General features: G+C 56.6%; 2 protein-coding genes across 11 annotated transcripts in view; one reads left to right on the top strand and one right to left on the bottom strand.

Moving 5' to 3' along the window:
• Positions 1–24: 24 nt before the first annotated feature.
• Positions 25–1613, bottom strand: CUTA (cutA divalent cation tolerance homolog). 3 transcript variants are annotated; one of them, XM_061195147.1, is made up of 6 exons: positions 1519–1613; positions 909–1117; positions 690–749; positions 535–580; positions 362–411; positions 25–246 (listed from the first exon to the last, which is right to left on the bottom strand). In XM_061195147.1, the coding sequence occupies exons 2-6, from the start codon at positions 1088–1090 to the stop codon at positions 120–122; spliced, it is 465 nt and encodes a 154-aa protein (XP_061051130.1). In that variant the 5' UTR covers positions 1091–1117; positions 1519–1613; the 3' UTR covers positions 25–119. The 3 variants fall into 3 exon arrangements, with proteins under 3 accessions (XP_061051130.1, XP_061051129.1, XP_061051131.1); XM_061195146.1 differs by lacking the exon at positions 1519–1613 and adding an exon at positions 1384–1512; XM_061195148.1 differs by lacking the exon at positions 1519–1613 and adding an exon at positions 1299–1386.
• Positions 1614–3583: 1970 nt separating this feature from the next.
• Positions 3584–17366, top strand: part of SYNGAP1 (synaptic Ras GTPase activating protein 1) — a 30600-nt gene continuing 16817 nt past the window's right edge. For all 8 annotated transcript variants that reach the window (XR_009701570.1, XR_009701573.1, XR_009701572.1 and 5 more), the window contains exons 1-5: positions 3584–3858; positions 7179–7300; positions 9432–9537; positions 15833–15924; positions 16346–16467. Coding sequence is in view for 4 of the 8 variants with exons in the window: in XM_061196393.1 (XP_061052376.1) it covers positions 3792–3858; positions 7179–7300; positions 9432–9537; positions 15833–15924; positions 16346–16467 (509 nt within the window). In the remaining 4 variants the exon portion in view is untranslated. The remainder of the gene's footprint in view (positions 3859–7178; positions 7301–9431; positions 9538–15832; positions 15925–16345; positions 16468–17366) is intronic.

Here is a 17366-nt window from a genome sequence, read left to right as displayed (position 1 = left end):
CTTTTTGACAAGGAAAAAGGAAAATGACAGAACTAAAGCTTTATTAAGGATCCAGTCATCACCTGGAAGGCTGGGGGCATTGAAGTATATGAAGGGAACGTGGCAAAAACAAAGGCTCATCACGGTGGGGCTGTGCCGGACTCAGGAACTGACCCTGTAACCTGGTGCACCCAATGCAGGTACGGGGAGTTCCCCTGTTCCACAGGCAATGCAATCACCTCGGCCACTTCGTAAGGGTGCACAGAACTGGGAAAAAGATGGGGGATCACTCAGATTTACCCGAAGGAGCCCACCCCCTCAGACTGCCCAGCAAGTCTCACCCCACAGGACACACCCTCACCTCTACCCATAAAGTCCTCACCGAACAAAATCTGTCAAAGCTGGAACCAAGGAACTTTGGGTCTTAATCATCTAAGGGGGGGAAGACAGTTGAATCAAAGGGTGAAATTGATTTCAGGATCTCAGACGAGGGATGGGGATCAAAGTAAGTGGTCAGGGAATTAAGTTTTTGTTGGGTGAGGGAACATTTCTCACCATCAGCACTTCACTGTCCTCCTCAATCTTTCCTTTCCACTCATAGCTGAAAAGGTCAGGAAGAGAGCGTTGTGGCAGCAAAGATTTCCCCAAAGGAAAAAAGACTGCCAGTCAGACCCGAAAGGTAGGTTAACCCCCCAACTTCTATGACTCACATGGATGTAATCTGAGGAATGAGGTTGACGCAAGCTGCCAGGTGCTTCTCCACCACAGCCCTGAAGGTGAAGAGACAGCCCCATTTAGAGACCCCGTGACCCGGATTTTTGCACTGGCAGCCCAGAGACAGGCAGGAAGCAGCGGGAGGACACTCTTCTCCCCCACCTCCAACTCTCCCTTCCTAAGCATCCTTCCTCGCTCCACACTGAGGTCCCCACCTGGCGATCTCCTTGGCGACCTTCTCGTTGGGGCAGGTGACAAAGGCTGCAGAGACCGAGCCGGCAACATAGGCGGAGCCCGAGGCCGGCGAGGGCTGGGACGGGGGGCTTCCTGAAGCCATGGACAGCAGGGCTCGGGGTAGCAACAGAAGGCGGTAGACTACAGGCAGCAGGGCCGGCATCCAAAGAAGCGACAGGAGCAGAGCGGCCTGAGAGCAGGAGGTGAATTCTGTGTCTCCCCATAAATACCCCAGGAAATTGCACCCCGGGAACCCTTTGCTTGGATAGACACTCAGGCTCTGCCTTCCCTCTTCTGCACCCCAAAGGAAAAGGTCCCTGAAGCTGAGCGAGAAACTTGGAAAATTAAGACAAAGACTCGGTTTTCACTACCTCCTCCCGGGCCAACCTCTGGGATTTGGGGTGCGGGTGGTGGTCGAAGCTTCGAGGACCGGAAGAGGCGGGGCCGGTCACTCACCCCTCCGCCGAGCAGGAATGCGGGAGCCCGCCCCCCCCTCATGCAGCCTATGCTGGTAGAGGAGAGTTGAATATCAAAGGCCACACGTTACGCCGAGAAAGGGCCCCAAAGCTAGGAAGAGCGGCCTCTTCTTACCTGGGCAGCAGCCACGTGATAAGAAAACAGCGCTGGCCACGTGACAGTAGAAGCCGGACCGCCCTAACCCCCAGAGCCAGCCAATCCTTGCCCTCACGTGGCCCAGTTTGTCCCGCCTCCTAGTGAGGGAGGGGCGAAGAGGGATCCAACCAATCAACAGCCGGATCTGCAGACGTGCACGGAAATGGGACACCCGTTTCCGTGTAAACCGGAAACGGCCTATTGCAGGCTGAGGAGAGCCGCAGCGGCGTTCCACTGTCACGTGAGGGGGCTGGTCCCCTCAGGCGGCAGTAACGCAATGAGCTACGCGAAGAGACCAATCGCGGGATAGCCTCGCAGGCCACGTGATGAGAGACCTGGCGCAAGGAAAGGGGGTCTGGAGACCCCGCAGAGTCGATGCGTCAGGTTGTGGAGTGGGGAGTCATCCTTAAACCCCAGAATGTGCCTAGTAACAGCCCCTACACTGTTCCCGAGGCCTTAAGGAGTGGGAGGGTCTTAGGAGATTGAACCTCAGGGGGTGGAGAGAACGCCCCCTGCCATTTTGGTTAGGAGTGACAGATGCCTGAATTGGGGAATGCACAAGTATAACCTGAGGAACCAGCTGTCCCTGGGTAGGGGGGAGTGATTAGGCAGGCACGGCATGGCAAGACCATGCCTAGGTGAGGAAAGATGCATTTTAAAAAAAGGACAGAGTGAGACCCTGTAAATGGGATAGAAGATGATTAAAATGGGGCTGAGGGCGCTCAGCCCTCTTAACTGAAACCCCAAAGCTGGAGACAGACTGGTGAATCGGTATGGGGTGTGGAGGAAGGGCTGCAGGTTGGGGATATGGAGAGGACACCAGGAAGTAGTGATGGTTCTTTTGTCCCTTATCCCCTTGCTGTTTCACTCTCCGGGACAGGTCTACCTCTCAGTCTTGGGTCTCCTTCCCTTAACCCATCCCCCTAGGAGCCAGGACCTGTCCTACATAACCTCCCTGGGGCCCAAGCACATCCTGTGACCCAAAAATGGAGACAGGGGCCAATGAGAGGAGAAATAGGTGGGAGGAGGCAGGGAGAAAAACGCTCTGCGTCACCCCCTACCCAGTATTCCCCCTCCCTCCTAGGTCTGGGGTCTCTGGTCTGCTCTGTGGGTATGACTGGGCATTTCCCAGGCTGAGTTCTCTCATGCCTGCCTCGCTGGGGCTGGGGTCTCCCTGAGATCTCTGTCTTTGGGTTTGGAGTTTGTCTCTGAGATAGATCTCTGTGGGGTCTTTCAGTATTTGCATTGGCATCTTTCTCAGGACTGAGTTTCCTTGGTTTTTGTTTAGGGGGTTTCTGGGTCCCCGATCACCCTCTCTCAGAGATCTTAGAAACTCTTCTTTATGAGTCTGGGGTCTCTGAGTTCTGCATCTCCGGGCTAGCTGAGTGTCTCTTCTGGCCCCGCCCCCACCGCCCCCAGGGTCTGGAGTTTCTGTGTCTCTCGAGTTGTCAGTTTCCGAGTCTGCAGTTTCTTTTCTCTGAGATCTAAGTCTGGGGTCTCATATCTCTCTCTGGGTCTGAGTTCTCAAAGACCTAATTCTAGGTCTGGGTTCTTTCTGAATCTGGGTCTCATCTATTTCTTTGAGTCTAGTTCTTAGGTCTCAGCCCTGAGATCACCGTCTGAGTCTTGAGTCTAAGATTTCTGTGGCTATGGAGAACCTTTTAGAGACTGGATGCTCAGATTTTGACCTTTGACCCATCTCTCAGAGTTGGGGGCGGGGGGGTCTGAGGTGTTTTTTCTGAGACTGGGGTCTCTTTTTCTCTAGACTTTGGGTTTGTGCCTCAGATTATCCCCCGCCCTCCCACCACCCCGGGTGGCAAGGTATCTTTCTCTGTGGGTCTGGGGTCTCCCCATCTCAGGGTCTGGGGTCTGCATCTTTAGAACTGCTCTCTCTCTGGTGTGTTTTTGAGTCAGGGGTCTCTCCCTCTCTGGTTCTCACTGAGTAGGGGTGGGGGCTGCAGAGACTCTCTCCTCCTCCTCCTCCTCCTGCTCTTTCCTCTCTCGCTCGCTCCCCCGCCCCTCTCTCTCTCTCTCTCTCTCTCTCTCTCTCTCCCTCTCCCTGCTGCCGCTGCTGCCGTTGGCTCCTATTCTCCTCCTCCTCCTCCTCTCTCCTCCTCTCTGCTCCTCTCTGCTCCTCTCCGCTCCTCTCTCCTCCTCCTCCTCCACCTCCTCCTCCTTCTCCCCCTCTCTCTCCCCCTCTTTCTCTCCTCTCTTTCTCCCCCGGCCCCCCCGCCCCCTCCCCCCCAGGCCTGATGAGCAGGTCTCGCGCCTCCATCCATCGGGGGAGCATCCCCGCGATGTCCTATGCCCCCTTCAGAGGTACGGTGGTGAGGGGAGGGGGAGGGCCAGTTGGGGGGGGAGAAGGGGGGAGGGGCGGGGGGGCTGGGCAGAGCTGGGGCCAGGGAGGGGAGCAGCTGAAATGGAAGGGGAGAGGAGGACCGGGAAGGCGGGGATGGGAGCAATGGGGAAGGAGGGATTGGAGGTCAGAGAATAGGGGTAGATAGGGGCCGGAGGGGCCAAGAAACAGGCCTTGAAGGGGGGCTGAGGGGAAAATGATGAAGGGGAAAGAGATCGCCAGAAAGGGTGGGAAGATAGAAGGACAGGGTTGGGGGAAGAGCCGCAGAAATAATTTGGAGGTGGGAGCTGAGAGATGAGGAAAATATCAAGGAAATAGAAGGACAGAGTTTTAGGAGAGGGGCTAGGAGGGGAAAATGAAGAAAATGAAAACATAGGGGTGAAAACAGAAGCCAAGAAGATGGGGGGTAGAATATGGTGGGGGGCTCAGAGTATGGTAGGGGGTAGAAAAAGACAGGAGATGGAGGGAGAGAAGAAGGGGCCAGATGGAGAGAGAGGGAGGCAGTGGGGGGAGGGGGGAAGAGGAATGGAGGGTCCAGATGGAGGGAAGAGAAGAGAGAGAGAATGGGGAATGGGTTGGGGGAGGAGAGACCAGGGCAGGGGGAGGGCCAAATTCAGTGTGTGTTTGTTGGGGGGGGAGGGGGCAATACAAGTAAGACTGAGTGATGGGAGTAGGGGGCGGGTTAGGACCCTGCCCCACACTCTGACCCTCATCAAGGCCCTTGACCATTGAAATGTAATCCCTGGGGTCTTATCCACTTCCTTCACTTCACCACTTTTACCCCCCTCCCCCACCTCCAATCCTTATTTCCATTCCCCCTCCCTCCTCTGGTGTCCATCACCTATATCTTTCCCCCCATATGGTGTCCGTTCCTTATATGAGTCCCCCTTCTGTCCTTCCCCTATATCAGTCCCTTCTCTGGTGTCCATTCTCTTTCTCCCTCACTTCTATCTGGTAGCTCCCTTATATCTCTACCACCTCTTTGCCCCCTCCTTCTTGACCCCCTTGTCCTAGTACTCCTGTGAGGTCCACCGCATTTCCTCTGCCCCATGTCCATTTGGGCCCTTCTGGTATATTTCCTGTCCCTAAAGATTTACCATCATTCCTGTCTCCTTTTCTCTTAGATCCATCCCTGTTATTTCTTCTCCACCCCATCCTCTCTTCCCCACCCCATTCCCCATCTTATCACCACTAGTCTGTGCCTGCTCACTTTCCCCTAAGACCCCAGCTCTTATCACCCATTCCTCTTTTCTTGGCCCCTCTACTTCCTGGGGTGTTGGAGATTTGGGGAGCAAAGACACAGGTTTTGGTGGTTGGAACAGGACCTACAAGAGATCCCCATCTGAGCCCCGTGGAATTGCTCATCCTAGTAAATCTTTCCCCTTTCTCAACTGTGTTTCTGTCTCTTGCATCTGCTTCCCAGAATCATCCTTACTTAAGTCCAGACAATATTTGTGTGTGTGTATTTCCAGAGTTGCTCCTAAGCTAAGTTCCCCATGTCCTTCCCCGCTCCCAGAATGTGTCCCCTGAAGTCTAACCTGCCTCCCTGTGGCTGCAGTCTGAACCAGTCCCTCCCATAATGATGATATGTATCAACAGATGTCTCCCCTGGGGGTCCTCAGGGTCTGATTGCAGTGGGCATGTTTCCTGCAGTGTCTGCAGTCCCAGAGCCTGGGTTTTGGTAATCTCTGTATCTAGAGGGTATTGGTTAGAATCTCTGAGGTGGCATTGAGATAGTGAGAGTTTCAAAGTATTGGGGTTTCTAGATACCTGTATTCTGGGGGTTCATCTCTGACTCTGACCTGCATGTTGGGTAAATTTGAAACACATTTATAGACAGAAAAGGGCTAGATTTTTTCAAAACTCCTATTCAGAGCTTTCAGTTGGAATGAAGTTCAAAGACCAGTTCTTTTCCTGCAATATACCCATGATTAATTATCCTGTAAAGGTAACAGGATTTTTCTTCCTCTAAACTCTGACTCTGATTCCTTAAGCCTATTTTCTATCACTTTGATGTCACCAATTTGATTTCTGTCTTCTGTAGGGCCTGTCCCCTACGTCCCTGTGATGGTGTGTGGCATTGGGGTTTAAAGGGGAAGCAGTTTGCAGGGATGGGGGCATGGGAAGAAGAACAGCAAAGTTGGGGAAGGGGGACCCTGGGTAGGGGGGGTCTCTGAGCAGGGGTGACCCTTAGTCTACTGTTCTTCTTTTTTAGAAGTTTTGTCCCCAACCCCAGCTTTAGTCTTGGGAGACCCGCTCTAAGTCACATGCCTGGATCTTCCATTCTTCCCTCCCCTCTTTCTTCCTCAAGCTCCTTACCGAGCCCTGGGGAGAGGTTCCTAACTTGTAGAGTTGGCTCCCATCCTGTCCGTGGAGACGCGGCGGGGGGGGGGGGGGGGCGGGGGGGTGCATAGGGGGACAGTATTGAATCTTCGACCTCCGACCTCCGGGCATGGAGTAGGGGAAGACTTCAATTCAGTATTCATTCAAACAGCATATTTCCTACCTCCTCACTTCCCATCCCCTCCACAGCCAGATGCCTACAAGACCCATACTCCCCACCACCACTAGCAGAACCAGATCTTTCCCCAAAGGATGAGCAGGGTTGGGCTAGGGGAGGAGGGAGTGGAGGAAAGAGGAGAGGCAGGAGGGGAGGCCCTCTCATGACTCTGACTCTGGGAACAGGTAAGTTCCCTCACTCCCTCTCTTTTCCAGATGTTTAGCTCTCAGAGTCTCATGACCCAAATGTCCCTACATCCCCATCCTTCTTTCCCACAGCTCTGTAGTCTTCCTCTTACTCCCTTGCAGATGGGTGGTGCCACGTCCACATCCTTGTCTTCTGCAGCTATCTGGATGCCCTCCCTCTTCCCAGACACTTGCCACCAACCTCCCTGTGTTTTTCTTCTGCTAGTTTTGCTGTACCCTCCACCTTTTTATTTTTCTGAAGTGGTTGGAGAGCTCCTTCACCTTTCTCTGCCTCCAAACTTGTACCTTCTCTGTCATGATATAATTCCCCTCTCTGAACCACTCCTCTGTATTTCTTCTGCCAAGTCTCCAGAGCCCCCTGTGATGTGATTCCCCTCACCTTTTTTTCCCCAGATAGAGAAGCTTATCTTCTGTTCCTGTAAAGTTACCGAGGGCCTCACCCCCATCTGTGATCTCCTCAAGGCGGGTGGGTTCCCCTTCTGCCCCTTTATGGACTCTCTTCTTGCCATTTTAGACACCTCTGTCTCCCAAATACATAGAGCCTCCCTTACCGTTTCTGTGTGTCTCTGCCCCCTAGATGTACGGGGACCCCCTATGCACCGAACCCAATACGTTCATTCCCCATATGATCGTCCTGGTTGGAACCCTCGGTTCTGCATCATCTCGGGGAACCAGCTTCTCATGCTGGATGAGGACGAGGTGAGCAGGGTGGGAAGGCTGGGAAAAGACCTCTGGGTAGTGTGGGAAAATGTGGAGAGAAGGATGGGGAGAATCCTCATTAGCGAAGGGACGCGAGACACAAAGAAGGCAAAGAGAGAAACACTGGCAAGTGGTGGGAGGAGGGTGGCCACTGAGATTGGGGTTGGGATGTCAGAAGGGGCAGGTGTTCTCTCCCCTTGGCCAGGGGGTCTTTGAGGGCCATGTACAGTGATGGGGAGGAGATATGGTTCTAAAGATTTGTGGGTGCCTCCTATTTCACCCTGCTCATATTGTGGGATAGGTTAGGCTAGGAAAGGGAAACTAAGGGGCTTGGAGGAGGGGTAAAGACATGGGGATCACTTTGGAGGGATTGTCTCCAAAGCAATCCTCGGGACCCTCTCCTCTCCCCCCACTCAATAAGCCCCATCACTGACCGCTCCCTGTCCTTTCCCTGGCGTGGGGCAGAGTACAGGACTCAGAGAGTGGGGTCTCTGAGTGGGAAAACTGGGAAGGGGCTGCAGGGTACCAGGAGAGATGACAGAGGTCAGTAGGTCTGGATGTGGTTGGCAGTGAAGATGGGGAAGGCTGAGATCAGGGTTTAGAGAGACACTGGGAGGGCTCTCGCCAGGGACATGGGGAAGGAATATAAGGGAAGAGATGCCTGGGGGTGAGGGGAACTGGGAGTATGGGAAGTTGTCTAAAGGAGTAAGAGTGGGATAGGGGCAGGGACTAGCCAGAGTGAAAGATGTGAAATGAACAGAGCATCCTTGTGGGAGGTGGCGGCCATGCAGGGTGATTAGAGTGTGGGTTCTGATTTTGGAGCTGGGTCAGCAGTGGAGGGTCCATCAGAGGAAACAAGATGTGAATATGAAGGGTGGACGCCCAGAGGTGTGATTGGGAGTGGGGGTGATTTGGGGACCAGCTTTAGAGAGTGATAGGGCAGCCTGCAAGACCAGAGGGGTGGTGAGAGATGTGCCCCGAAAGCTGTCAGGAAGGGTGTAGCGAGGCAGGGTTAGAACTGGAGTTGAGGTTAACCAGGGTTTCAAGGGATCTGGGGGGCAAGTGAGTGTGGAGAGATGGCTGGGTAGAGAGCTTCCAAGGCACAGAGTCAAGTCCAAGTGTCCAGGGGAGGACACGGTGACTCAAGGGAGAGGTGGTTTGGGGAGTCAAGTTTTAGGCACTGGGGGGCATTTGAGTGATTCACTAGTGGTCACCGGTCTTGACCAAGGGTTTGAGGTCTGTAGGATGAACTGGGGAAACTGGAGACTGTGTGAGGATGAAGAGGGAGGACAGTGGGTGGGGGGATGAAGGAATGACAGAGATGGGGACAGACAGGTCCAGGGGACCAGTGGCCAGAGACTGAAATAGGAAGGGTGCGGAGGGGGAGAGTGGGAAATGACAGAGTGTAGGGCCACAGGGAGCTGGAATTGGCTAAGTTGTGGAGCCTGGGCTGTGGACTAGTGGGGTGGGTGGTTCTTGGAGGGGTGGAGAGGGGGAGGTTAGGAAGGAGGTGGCAAGGGCGAGTTGGGGATGAGGCTTAGGGAGAGGTGATGGCTAAAGGGAAGTGAGAGAGGCTGAGTGGGGGGCGATGGAAGGAGATGAAGGGTGGGGGGAGGTGACCAAGCCCTCTGGGGGGTGGGGACGTTGGGTCCCATTCTGGCCGCAAGCCTGGCCGTGGGAGGGAGACAAGCTGTGGATTCTGATTATAAATGCAGCTTCTGCTACCCCCGTGACAGCCACGGAGGGAGGGAAGGGGGTGAGGGAGGTGGGAGGTTGGGAGGAAAACAGGGAGAATGGAGGAACTGAAGGTCAAGGGGAAAGTGGATTCAGGGAGCAGCGAAGGCCAGAGGGGTTGCGGGAATTCCCTGGAGGGTGTTTCAAAAGAAATGGTGGAAGAAAAGAGGAGGGTGGGACGGGAGGGAATGAGGGAGACAGACTCGGAGGGAGAAGGGAACGAGAAATCGAGAAATCCACTCATCCCGAGACACTTAAAGAGTATAGAGGGGCGGGGGCAGAAGGTGGTCAGCCCTGGTGGAAAGGCAGGCTCATCCCTCCTTGGTGGGGGAGGGAAAGAGGAGGGACGGCCTGGGCCAGGGAGGTCTGACACCCCACCCCCCCCCGCATCCCCTAGATACACCCCCTTCTGATCCGGGACCGGAGGAGCGAGTCCAGTCGCAACAAACTGCTGAGACGCACAGTCTCCGTGCCGGTGGAGGGGCGGCCCCACGGCGAGCATGGTACGGCGGCCGAGCAGGCTCGAGCAGGCTCGAGCAGGCTCTCGTGCCCCGGACAGTCGCGGGGAGAGGGCTGAAGGTGGACAGGGTTGCAGGGGAGGGGGAGTCCGGGAACCGAGGGAGCTGTCAGGGGCCGGGAGGAGGCGGAGACAAAGTCTCGAATTCTGCGAGTGGGAACCTGGGCGGAGCAGGCGCCCTCCTCTGGGATCTGAGCGGGACGGAGGCTGTGGGTGAGAGGCCCCAGCGGTCCTTGCTGTTTCGCTCCCTTTTTCCTCTCCAGCAGCGAAGTTTGACTCTTTCCCCGGTGCTTGCAAAAATAGTCTCCTTAGATCTTTAGCTTCCTGTCCGAGTGTAGTTGCCCCGGCCCCTCCCAGCCCCAGCTCTGGGATCTTGGAAAGAATGACCTAGTTCCTGCCCGGCCCCCAGACCTCTGCCCCACCCCCAGGCTCCTGATTCTTCTTCCAGACCTTCTGGCCTGTGGACCCTCCCTGTTTTCTTTCCCCTTTTCCCCTCTTCTCATCAGCTGTTTCTGTTTTCTGCAATTCTATCACCTTCTTTCTCTTTCCTCCCCGATTTCTTTATTTTCTCTATCCCTCTTGATTCCTCTGCCTCTTCCCTCTGCTCCCGGTGGATCTCCATCAGACCCCCATCTCATCTCCTTTCTGCCTGTCTGTGGAGCTATGTGCTCAGTCTGTCTCTCCAACTCTCCCTCTCTCCATCTGTCTCTTCCCCTCCCTCCCTCTTTCTGCCCCCCCTCCACCCCCCTCTTTAGTCATTTAAAAAAAGATTTTTGTCTTCCTGAGAAGTTCGCTTAAAAGGTTTCCATGGGAACAGTGAGGGGAGATGAAGGCAGAGAACAGAGATCTGCAGCCAAGGTGCAGAGAGACGCCCTCAGCCCCCGGAAGCCCCCTTGTCACTGCCCCCTACCACTCTGTTCCCCTTCCAGGACCAAGGGTCCAGGTCCTTCATCCCCTCAACCCCTTGTGACCCCTTTCTTCCACCAGCTACCCCTCCCCTCAGGGAACCAGGTTTCCAGTTTCTCTTCCTTGGAGAGAGCCAGTGGCCTGTCTCCATCCCTTGGCTCCCTTCAGCCCTCTTCTCATAGGCCCAGGCCTTACTGCCCTTGGGGGACAGCTCTGGGACCCTGGGTGGATGGGTGGCCAGGGGTGTGTGTCATTGTCATGCAAACTTCTGACCATGGGGGTGTGTGGGTAGCACATCTCTGTGAGGCAATGCCAGGTGGTGGTGGTGGAGTGTGTACAGAGAATGTGTGTGATGTCTGTCACTTCTGTGTGTGTGTGAGAGAGAGTCAGTCATGTCCATGTCTGGGAAAGGTTTGTGTACATGTGTGCATACCTTTGTGTCGAGGCCAGAATGGTCACATGCTTGTGGAGCATGTTTATCATATATCCGGTGGTTGGCGTCTCAGCCCACATATTCCCCTTCTTTCTCCTTACCCTCAGTCCTCAGGTCTGGGGTCTCTGGTGTGGGTCTCCTGTGTGTTTAGGGGGAGGGCACCCATGTGTGTTTGGAGTTGGAGGACGGTATGTGGAGGTGTTTGTGTTGGAGGTTCAATAGGGGTTGGGAGGGGGTCCAGGGGTATATATATTTAGAGGGAGGGTTTAGCGAAAGAGTTGATAGCTGGTGAACGTTTGGGGTTCTCAGGTGGACGTGGAATGTGTAAAGGGCATGGAGGATGTGCTGCAGGGAACATAGGAGTCTTTGGGGCCCTGGGGACCTGGGTCTGAGAAGGTCTGTGCGGAGGCTGTGGACTCTCGAGCCCAGGAGAGGTCGCCGGACCTTTGAGGGGCATCGGCATCCAGGGCTCCTCCTCTGCTGGGTGGAGCCGCCGCCCCTCGTTCCCTCCGAGGTTTTGATGGGGGGGTCCTGCTCAGGAGGATGGTGGGAGGCCCGGTTGGTTTTGGGGGTCCCCTCGTCCCCCTCCCGCGTCTCTCTCGCGCTGTCTCCGGGCGACGGGGCTCGTGACAGAGGCGGCCACGGCAGCAGCGGTCGCCTAGCAACGGCGGCGGGGCCCGGGCAACGGCGGCAGCGGCGGGAGCGGCGGCGGAGGGAGCCGTTCCCGCGGCCGTCACCGCTCGGCCGTCCCGGCCGTCCCGGGCCCCGCCGCCGCCCCCACCGCGCCGGGCGGCGCGAGCCGGGCCGCGCCGCCCCCTCTACCGCTGCACCCCGCCCCTCCCCCGCACAGGGGCGGGGCCCCTCCCCCACCGGGGACACCCCCCCCCGACCCCCCCCCCGGGGGGCGGTGCGAGGTAAGGGCGGGGCCGGGCGGACGAGGAGCGCTCGCGTGGGGGGGCGCCGCGCTCTTGGGGGCGGGGGCGCGTGTGTGCGTGGGCGCCGGGAGGGGGGTGGGGAGGCCGCGGCGGCGGCGGCGGCGGCGGCGGCGGCGGCGGCGGCGGCAGCTGCTCCCTCCGCATGTTCTCGCTGCATCTTCCGAGTGGGGGGAGTTATGGTAACTGGAGGGGGACAGTGGAGGTCGGGGGGTCGGGGACAGGCCTCGTGGGGCCAGGGTCTCGAGCGCGCGGGGGCGGCCGGTGTGGGGGTGGTCTTGGAGACCCTCGGTGGAGGTGGCAGCCTGGGTGTCCGCGTGTGTGTCGCTGTCCAGGCTCGTGTCCCCTGTGTGTCGGTGCCATGTGCACACGGGGGCCCAGTTCCTCGTGCACACATGTGCAGCCAGCGGTTTTCAAGTCTGTCCTGTCGTATCCTGCCTCTGCCGGCTTCTCTGCCCCTCTTGCCTAGGGGGCTGCTGAGCTGACCACTGGCTTGTGGGGCAGCTTTTGGCCATGCTGGTACCTGTCACCTCTGACCCTGAGAATGCATGTTCCTTGCTGGGGCTCACCTCCTATCAGCCTCCTGTGTGTGGGGATGTGTGGCTGCATGAGAAGGATTTTCTGTGTCCCTGGTGGCAAGTGTGTGTCTTTGCATGTGTGTTCCATCATTGGCCTGGGTATCTGTGTCAATCCCAGCATGGGTGTCCAGGGCGTGTCTGGATGTGGGTGGTGTGCAAGTGGGGGGAGAGAGTAAGTGTGTGAGCGTGTTCCTTGGAATCCTACCATGTATGAAACACCTTTGGGCTAGCAGGTGTGAGCCCCTGCTCGGTTAGGGAGTGGGGACAGAAAAGCTGAAAAGGGAAAGAGCGGGGTAAAGAGGAAAAGTGGGGAGTTGGGGGAGAGGGGGAATGAGAGAGGCTTGGAGAGGAGAGAGAGCCCGGGAGAGAGAATAGCTGGAGAATAGCTGGGAAGGTGGGAGATAGTGGAGCCAGATTTAGAAGAGAGGAGAGAGAAGAAGAGGTTTTAAAATGGGGAACTGGTTGGAGACAGCAGAGAAGGGGCCTGGAAGCTGGGGAGACAGCTTGTGGGGCGGAGAGAGTCAGGCCTTCGGTAAAGTGATCTCAGAGGAGAAAGGGCAAGACGGGGTTGGGATTTGTGTAGGCCGTGTAGGATCAGGCTTGGTTGGATCAGGGGAGGCCATCATAGAGGCTGGCTCACAGTGAGGCCTGGCACGGCAGGAACTGCCGTTAGAGGTTCCTGTTCCCAGCACAGAGTTTGCCCCTCATTTCTCTGCTCTCTGTCCAACTCTGTTCCTCCACCTGCTTTGGCAGCCTCCCTTTGTGGCTTCCCTTGAGAGCTGCCAACTGGGTGTGACAGGGAGGAAAGGCCAAAGGGAAGGTTAGGGATTTGGGGGATTGGAGGGCAGGGGGAGATTCTGTGGGTGATGGCAAGATTAGAGAGGTTGGAGAGGCGGGTGTCTAAGCCCTCGCTGTGTGTGTGTGTGTGAGTGCAATTGTATGTGTATACAGGGTGTGTACATGTGTGGGTGTGTGCACAATGCCTGTGTTACGGGTCTGTGTAGGTGGCTGTTATGCGTGTGCATGCGTGTATACATCGTGCAGGGATGGGACATGGAGACCCAGGATCGTGGTGTATGCTTATCAGGTTTGCTCTGTGTGTGGACATAGGCGTGTGCCTGTTTTCTGCACATGTCACTGCATGCAGCACTAATAACAGGATGTCCTGTGATTCTGTCACTCCGCCCCTTTTCCCTCTGTGTTTCTGCTCTTCTTTTCACTGTGGCAGTGAGGGTCTTTGTAAGTGTATGTGTATGTGGCCTCCGTGTACCTCTGACTTATATGTGAGTTCATGGATCTTAGTGCTTGGTTGTATGTATAAGGTTATATTACTTCAAGAACCAAGCAAACCAATTAGCAAATCCGTTCTCCTTCTGTTAATTCTTTAGTTCCAAAATGGAATTTTAGTGTATTTGAAGTTAGACTTTCTGCCTTTATTACAGGAGCTTGCATATGAAAATAGTGGCTTGAGCTACATTGCATGGCATGAGACAGGCAGCTAGACCTGAGAAAGGCAAAGACTAGGAAGGAGATATTCTGAACCCTTAGATGCATTGTTGAGTGTGTAACAGAAGGGTAATTAACACGTTTGCTCCTTGGTCTGTCTGTATTCTGGTAGCAACCACGGATTCATGTGTTGGAGTCAGGGAAGGGCTGGGGGAGAAGAAGGGGTTGTCCTGAGACAGTGGTTGTGGTTGTACTTTTCACGTGAATGAAGGATATTTGTGCTTTGGGGATACGGGGATACCTTGATGTGGTCAGGATCATGGTATACTCAAACATGTGTTTTAGAGGTTAAAGTGGCTTCCCCTGTGTGGGGGCCCTGTGTGTGTCTCTGGGTTAAATGTCCCCTTCTGTAACGTGCTGCCCACATGACTGCCCGAGGGACTCGGGCCCCACATCCACACTAGCAGCTCTCATGTGAGTGTCTGGGTCCAAGTATGTACTCCCCTGTTGCAGTGCTCACATATGTCTAAGCATGTATCCTGTGGGGTATGTGGGCCCCAGGGTCTCAGAATGTGAACCCGTGGCACCCCCCATGCTCACAGTTGCCTGTATGTCTCATAAGCACCTAGATCCCTTTTTATTTTTTGTATCATGGGTCTTATGTGCACGTACCCCCCACAGCTCGGTGTATGTTTTTGTGCTTTACACATGTGTTCCTGAGGGACTGACAAGGGTTCCTGTGTCATGGGAGCCACATTTTTGTGTGCACATCTCCTAACACCCAGGTTTTAGAGGCCTAGGGAAGCTGGAGACTGATTCTAGGGCAATTTGCAGGAGATTTGCAATTCAGGAAGCTGACAGTGAATGTGTAGCTGTGGCCCTCCCTTGTTTTGGAAACTAGAGGGTTAACAGGCAGCTCTTCCGGTCCAACCCCCCCCCCAGCATGTAGCTTCTTGTTGCCATGGAGATGGTAGCCCCGCCCCTGATGCAGCACCTGCCCCCCCATTGGCTGCAGTGGTGACTGTGGGGCTGAGGGGGGAGCCCAGGCCTGGGCAGCCATTCTGGAGCTGGAGCCCGAGCTTGGCATCCCCCCACTTTCATTCTCCTCTAGCCACTTGGCCCCTCTAAATTCCCTGGCAGCAGAGCCTCAGCTTCCCTCCTCCCAGCTGCCACCCTTCTTGACTCTGAGCAGTCTGAGCTTCATCGGCATTCATCTCCCCTCCTCCTCCTCTCCCTGCCCTCACTTGGGAGTCCCCCGAGTCCCCACTGCCCATCTTCCCCACTCCCTGCCCGTTCCCCTGCATTCTTCTCTTTTCCCCTTCCCCCCTTCAGTTCTGAGTCCCTGCCACTGCAGTGCATGTGGAACCAGGCCCTTCTCCCCTCCCCCCCACCCCTTCCTTGAATTTTCTGTCCCCAGGCTTTTTCCGCTTCCACTCCTCACAGGTCCCTTCCAAGACTTCCCCCTCCAGTCCAGGGAGGGGGTCATGGGAGGTAGCTCTGGCCCTCCAGACAGACAGAGGTTCCAGGAGTGGGGGCCAGGTGGAAGATGTGCCCAGCTGAGGGAGGAGGAAGGCCTGCCTCTGGTCAATGACCTTTAACCCGACTTCCCCCACCAGCTCGCCCCTTCCTGGTGGGGTGGGCACCAAGGACCTAGGTTCTGTGGATCTTCGGTGTCCTTTATTCCTGGAGTTTTACTGACCCTCTCAGCCATGCCCCTTTGCTGACTGCCAGGCCCAGCCCCAGTCATGGGCCTAAGGCCTCCCACCCCGTCCCCCTCCGGGGGCTCCGGCTCGGGTTCCTTGCCCCCTCCTTCCCGCCGCCAGCTTCTCAGCCGCCGCTGCTCTTCCTGCTGCTTTCCGGGGGGTAGGTGAGGCTGGAGCTAAGGGGCAGAGGGAGGTGGGCGAGTGTGCTGGGGCCAGGGGTGGAAACCTGGGCTAACGGCGACCCCCTCCCCAACTTCCATTCCGGCCCTTTTCTCCCCTCCAGAATACCACTTGGGTCGCTCGAGGAGGAAGAGCGTCCCAGGGGGGAAGCAGTACAGCATGGAGGCCGCCCCCGCTGCACCCTTTCGGCCCTCGGTGAGTGAAGGCGCCTGCCAGATGTGGCTCAGCTGGGTCCCCTCCCCTCCAGCCCCAGCTGGAGCCTGAGGATTATGAGAAAGGGGGAAGGAGGGGAGAGAGAGAAAGAGAGTATGTGTGTGTGTGCCCCCACCTCTTTGGTTTCCCCCTTCTTGGCTCTGCCCCCCTGCTTCTCAGACCAGCCCTCCCACCTTCTCCAGGCTGGGGTGTGTGTGTGTGTGTTTGTGTGTACACTCGCATCCATGAGAGCACAGGAAGACAAACTGGTAGCAGGGCTCCTATCCCCCTTTCCTCGCCTCTAGAGATTTCCCTTTTCCCCCCCATCCCACCTTCATCCAGGGACTCTTTACCAGCTGAGCGGTGAGGAGGTAGAACTGACCCTACCCCAAACCACACCTATCCCCATTTTCCCCCCACCCAGCAAGGCTTCCTGAGCCGGAGGCTAAAAAGCTCCATCAAACGTACGAAGTCACAACCCAAACTTGACCGGACCAGCAGCTTTCGCCAGATACTGCCTCGCTTCCGAAGTGCTGACCATGACCGGTACAGGGCCTGGAGTGGTGGGCTAGAGCGGGGTGGGATGAGTTGGATGCAGTGTAGGGGCCTCCAGAGTGAGGTTGGAGGGGTGGGGGTTCTCAGAGTGTAGAGCTTGACGGCTTCAGATTGATTGAGAGGTGTGGTGGGGCAGGGGTCAGAACAGAGGAGCAGCAGGAGAGGGGCGGGGTGCAGGGTGCCCGGAGAGGGTGAGCAGCGGGGCAGGAAAGGGGGTGAAGGTGAAGCCAAGGAGGGATGGACTCTTCTGACCGACAGAAGGATGGGCTTCAGCCCAGGATGGAAGGAGCTGTACAGAAGGACAGAGAAGGAGTGACAGAGCCTGGGAGGAACATTTAAGGAATCCAGGGAAGGGGTGGTGGGCTGGTTGGTAGGAGGGGAGAGTGTGATCCAAGTAGAGGGTATGAGGGAAGGGTGGCAGGGTGGGGTGGGGCTGGCAGGTATTATGGAGGAGAGAAGGTGCAGCGTAGAGCGTGACAGAGAAGGGGAGGTGGCACGGGTATGCAGGTCAACAGACTGTGGAGGGGAGGTTGGAGGGTTAATCCATGGACTGAAGCCTGAGGAAGAAGCCCGCAGGGAAGTCCAGAGGGCACTGTCTCCGAGGCTGGGCTTGAAGGAAATCTTGTTTGCTCCTGTGGTCTGCCCTTTGGGGTCCCTCTTTGGGTTTCCCCCTCCCCCCCGCCCCAGGGAGAACCCTGTCCTTCCTTTCCCCCACGTCTGGCCGCCCCCGGGATGGGGCAGGTAGGGGAGGTTGGGATAGGTGAGTCACACCTTCCCCTCCCCCCTCCCATGTCACCGGAGCTGGATTTGGGGAGGGGGGGTGTGAGGGCCTGGTATTCCTGGCCGCGGGGGCGGGGGGCCGGGGGAGCGTCGTGCTGACGGCAACAGAG

Source organism: Eubalaena glacialis, chromosome 7, assembly GCF_028564815.1.
Source record: "Eubalaena glacialis isolate mEubGla1 chromosome 7, mEubGla1.1.hap2.+ XY, whole genome shotgun sequence".
Taxonomy (NCBI): Eukaryota; Metazoa; Chordata; class Mammalia; order Artiodactyla; family Balaenidae; genus Eubalaena; species Eubalaena glacialis.
The sequence above is the reverse complement of the archived record's forward strand: the minus strand, read 5'-3'. Positions and strand labels throughout refer to the sequence as shown.

Bases quoted from the DNA above. Each gene is read 5' to 3' on its own strand.
- CUTA (XM_061195146.1), bottom strand. From the start codon at position 1,425: ATGAGGGGGGGGCGGGCTCCCGCATTCCTGCTCGGCGGAGGG. The intron at 581-689 runs GTGAGTCATAGA...TGACCTTTTCAG, and splicing joins ATTCCTCAGATTACATCCAT to CTATGAGTGGAAAGGAAAGA. The intron at 412-534 runs GTGAGAAATGTT...TCCCCCCCTTAG, and splicing joins AGGACAGTGAAGTGCTGATG to ATGATTAAGACCCAAAGTTC.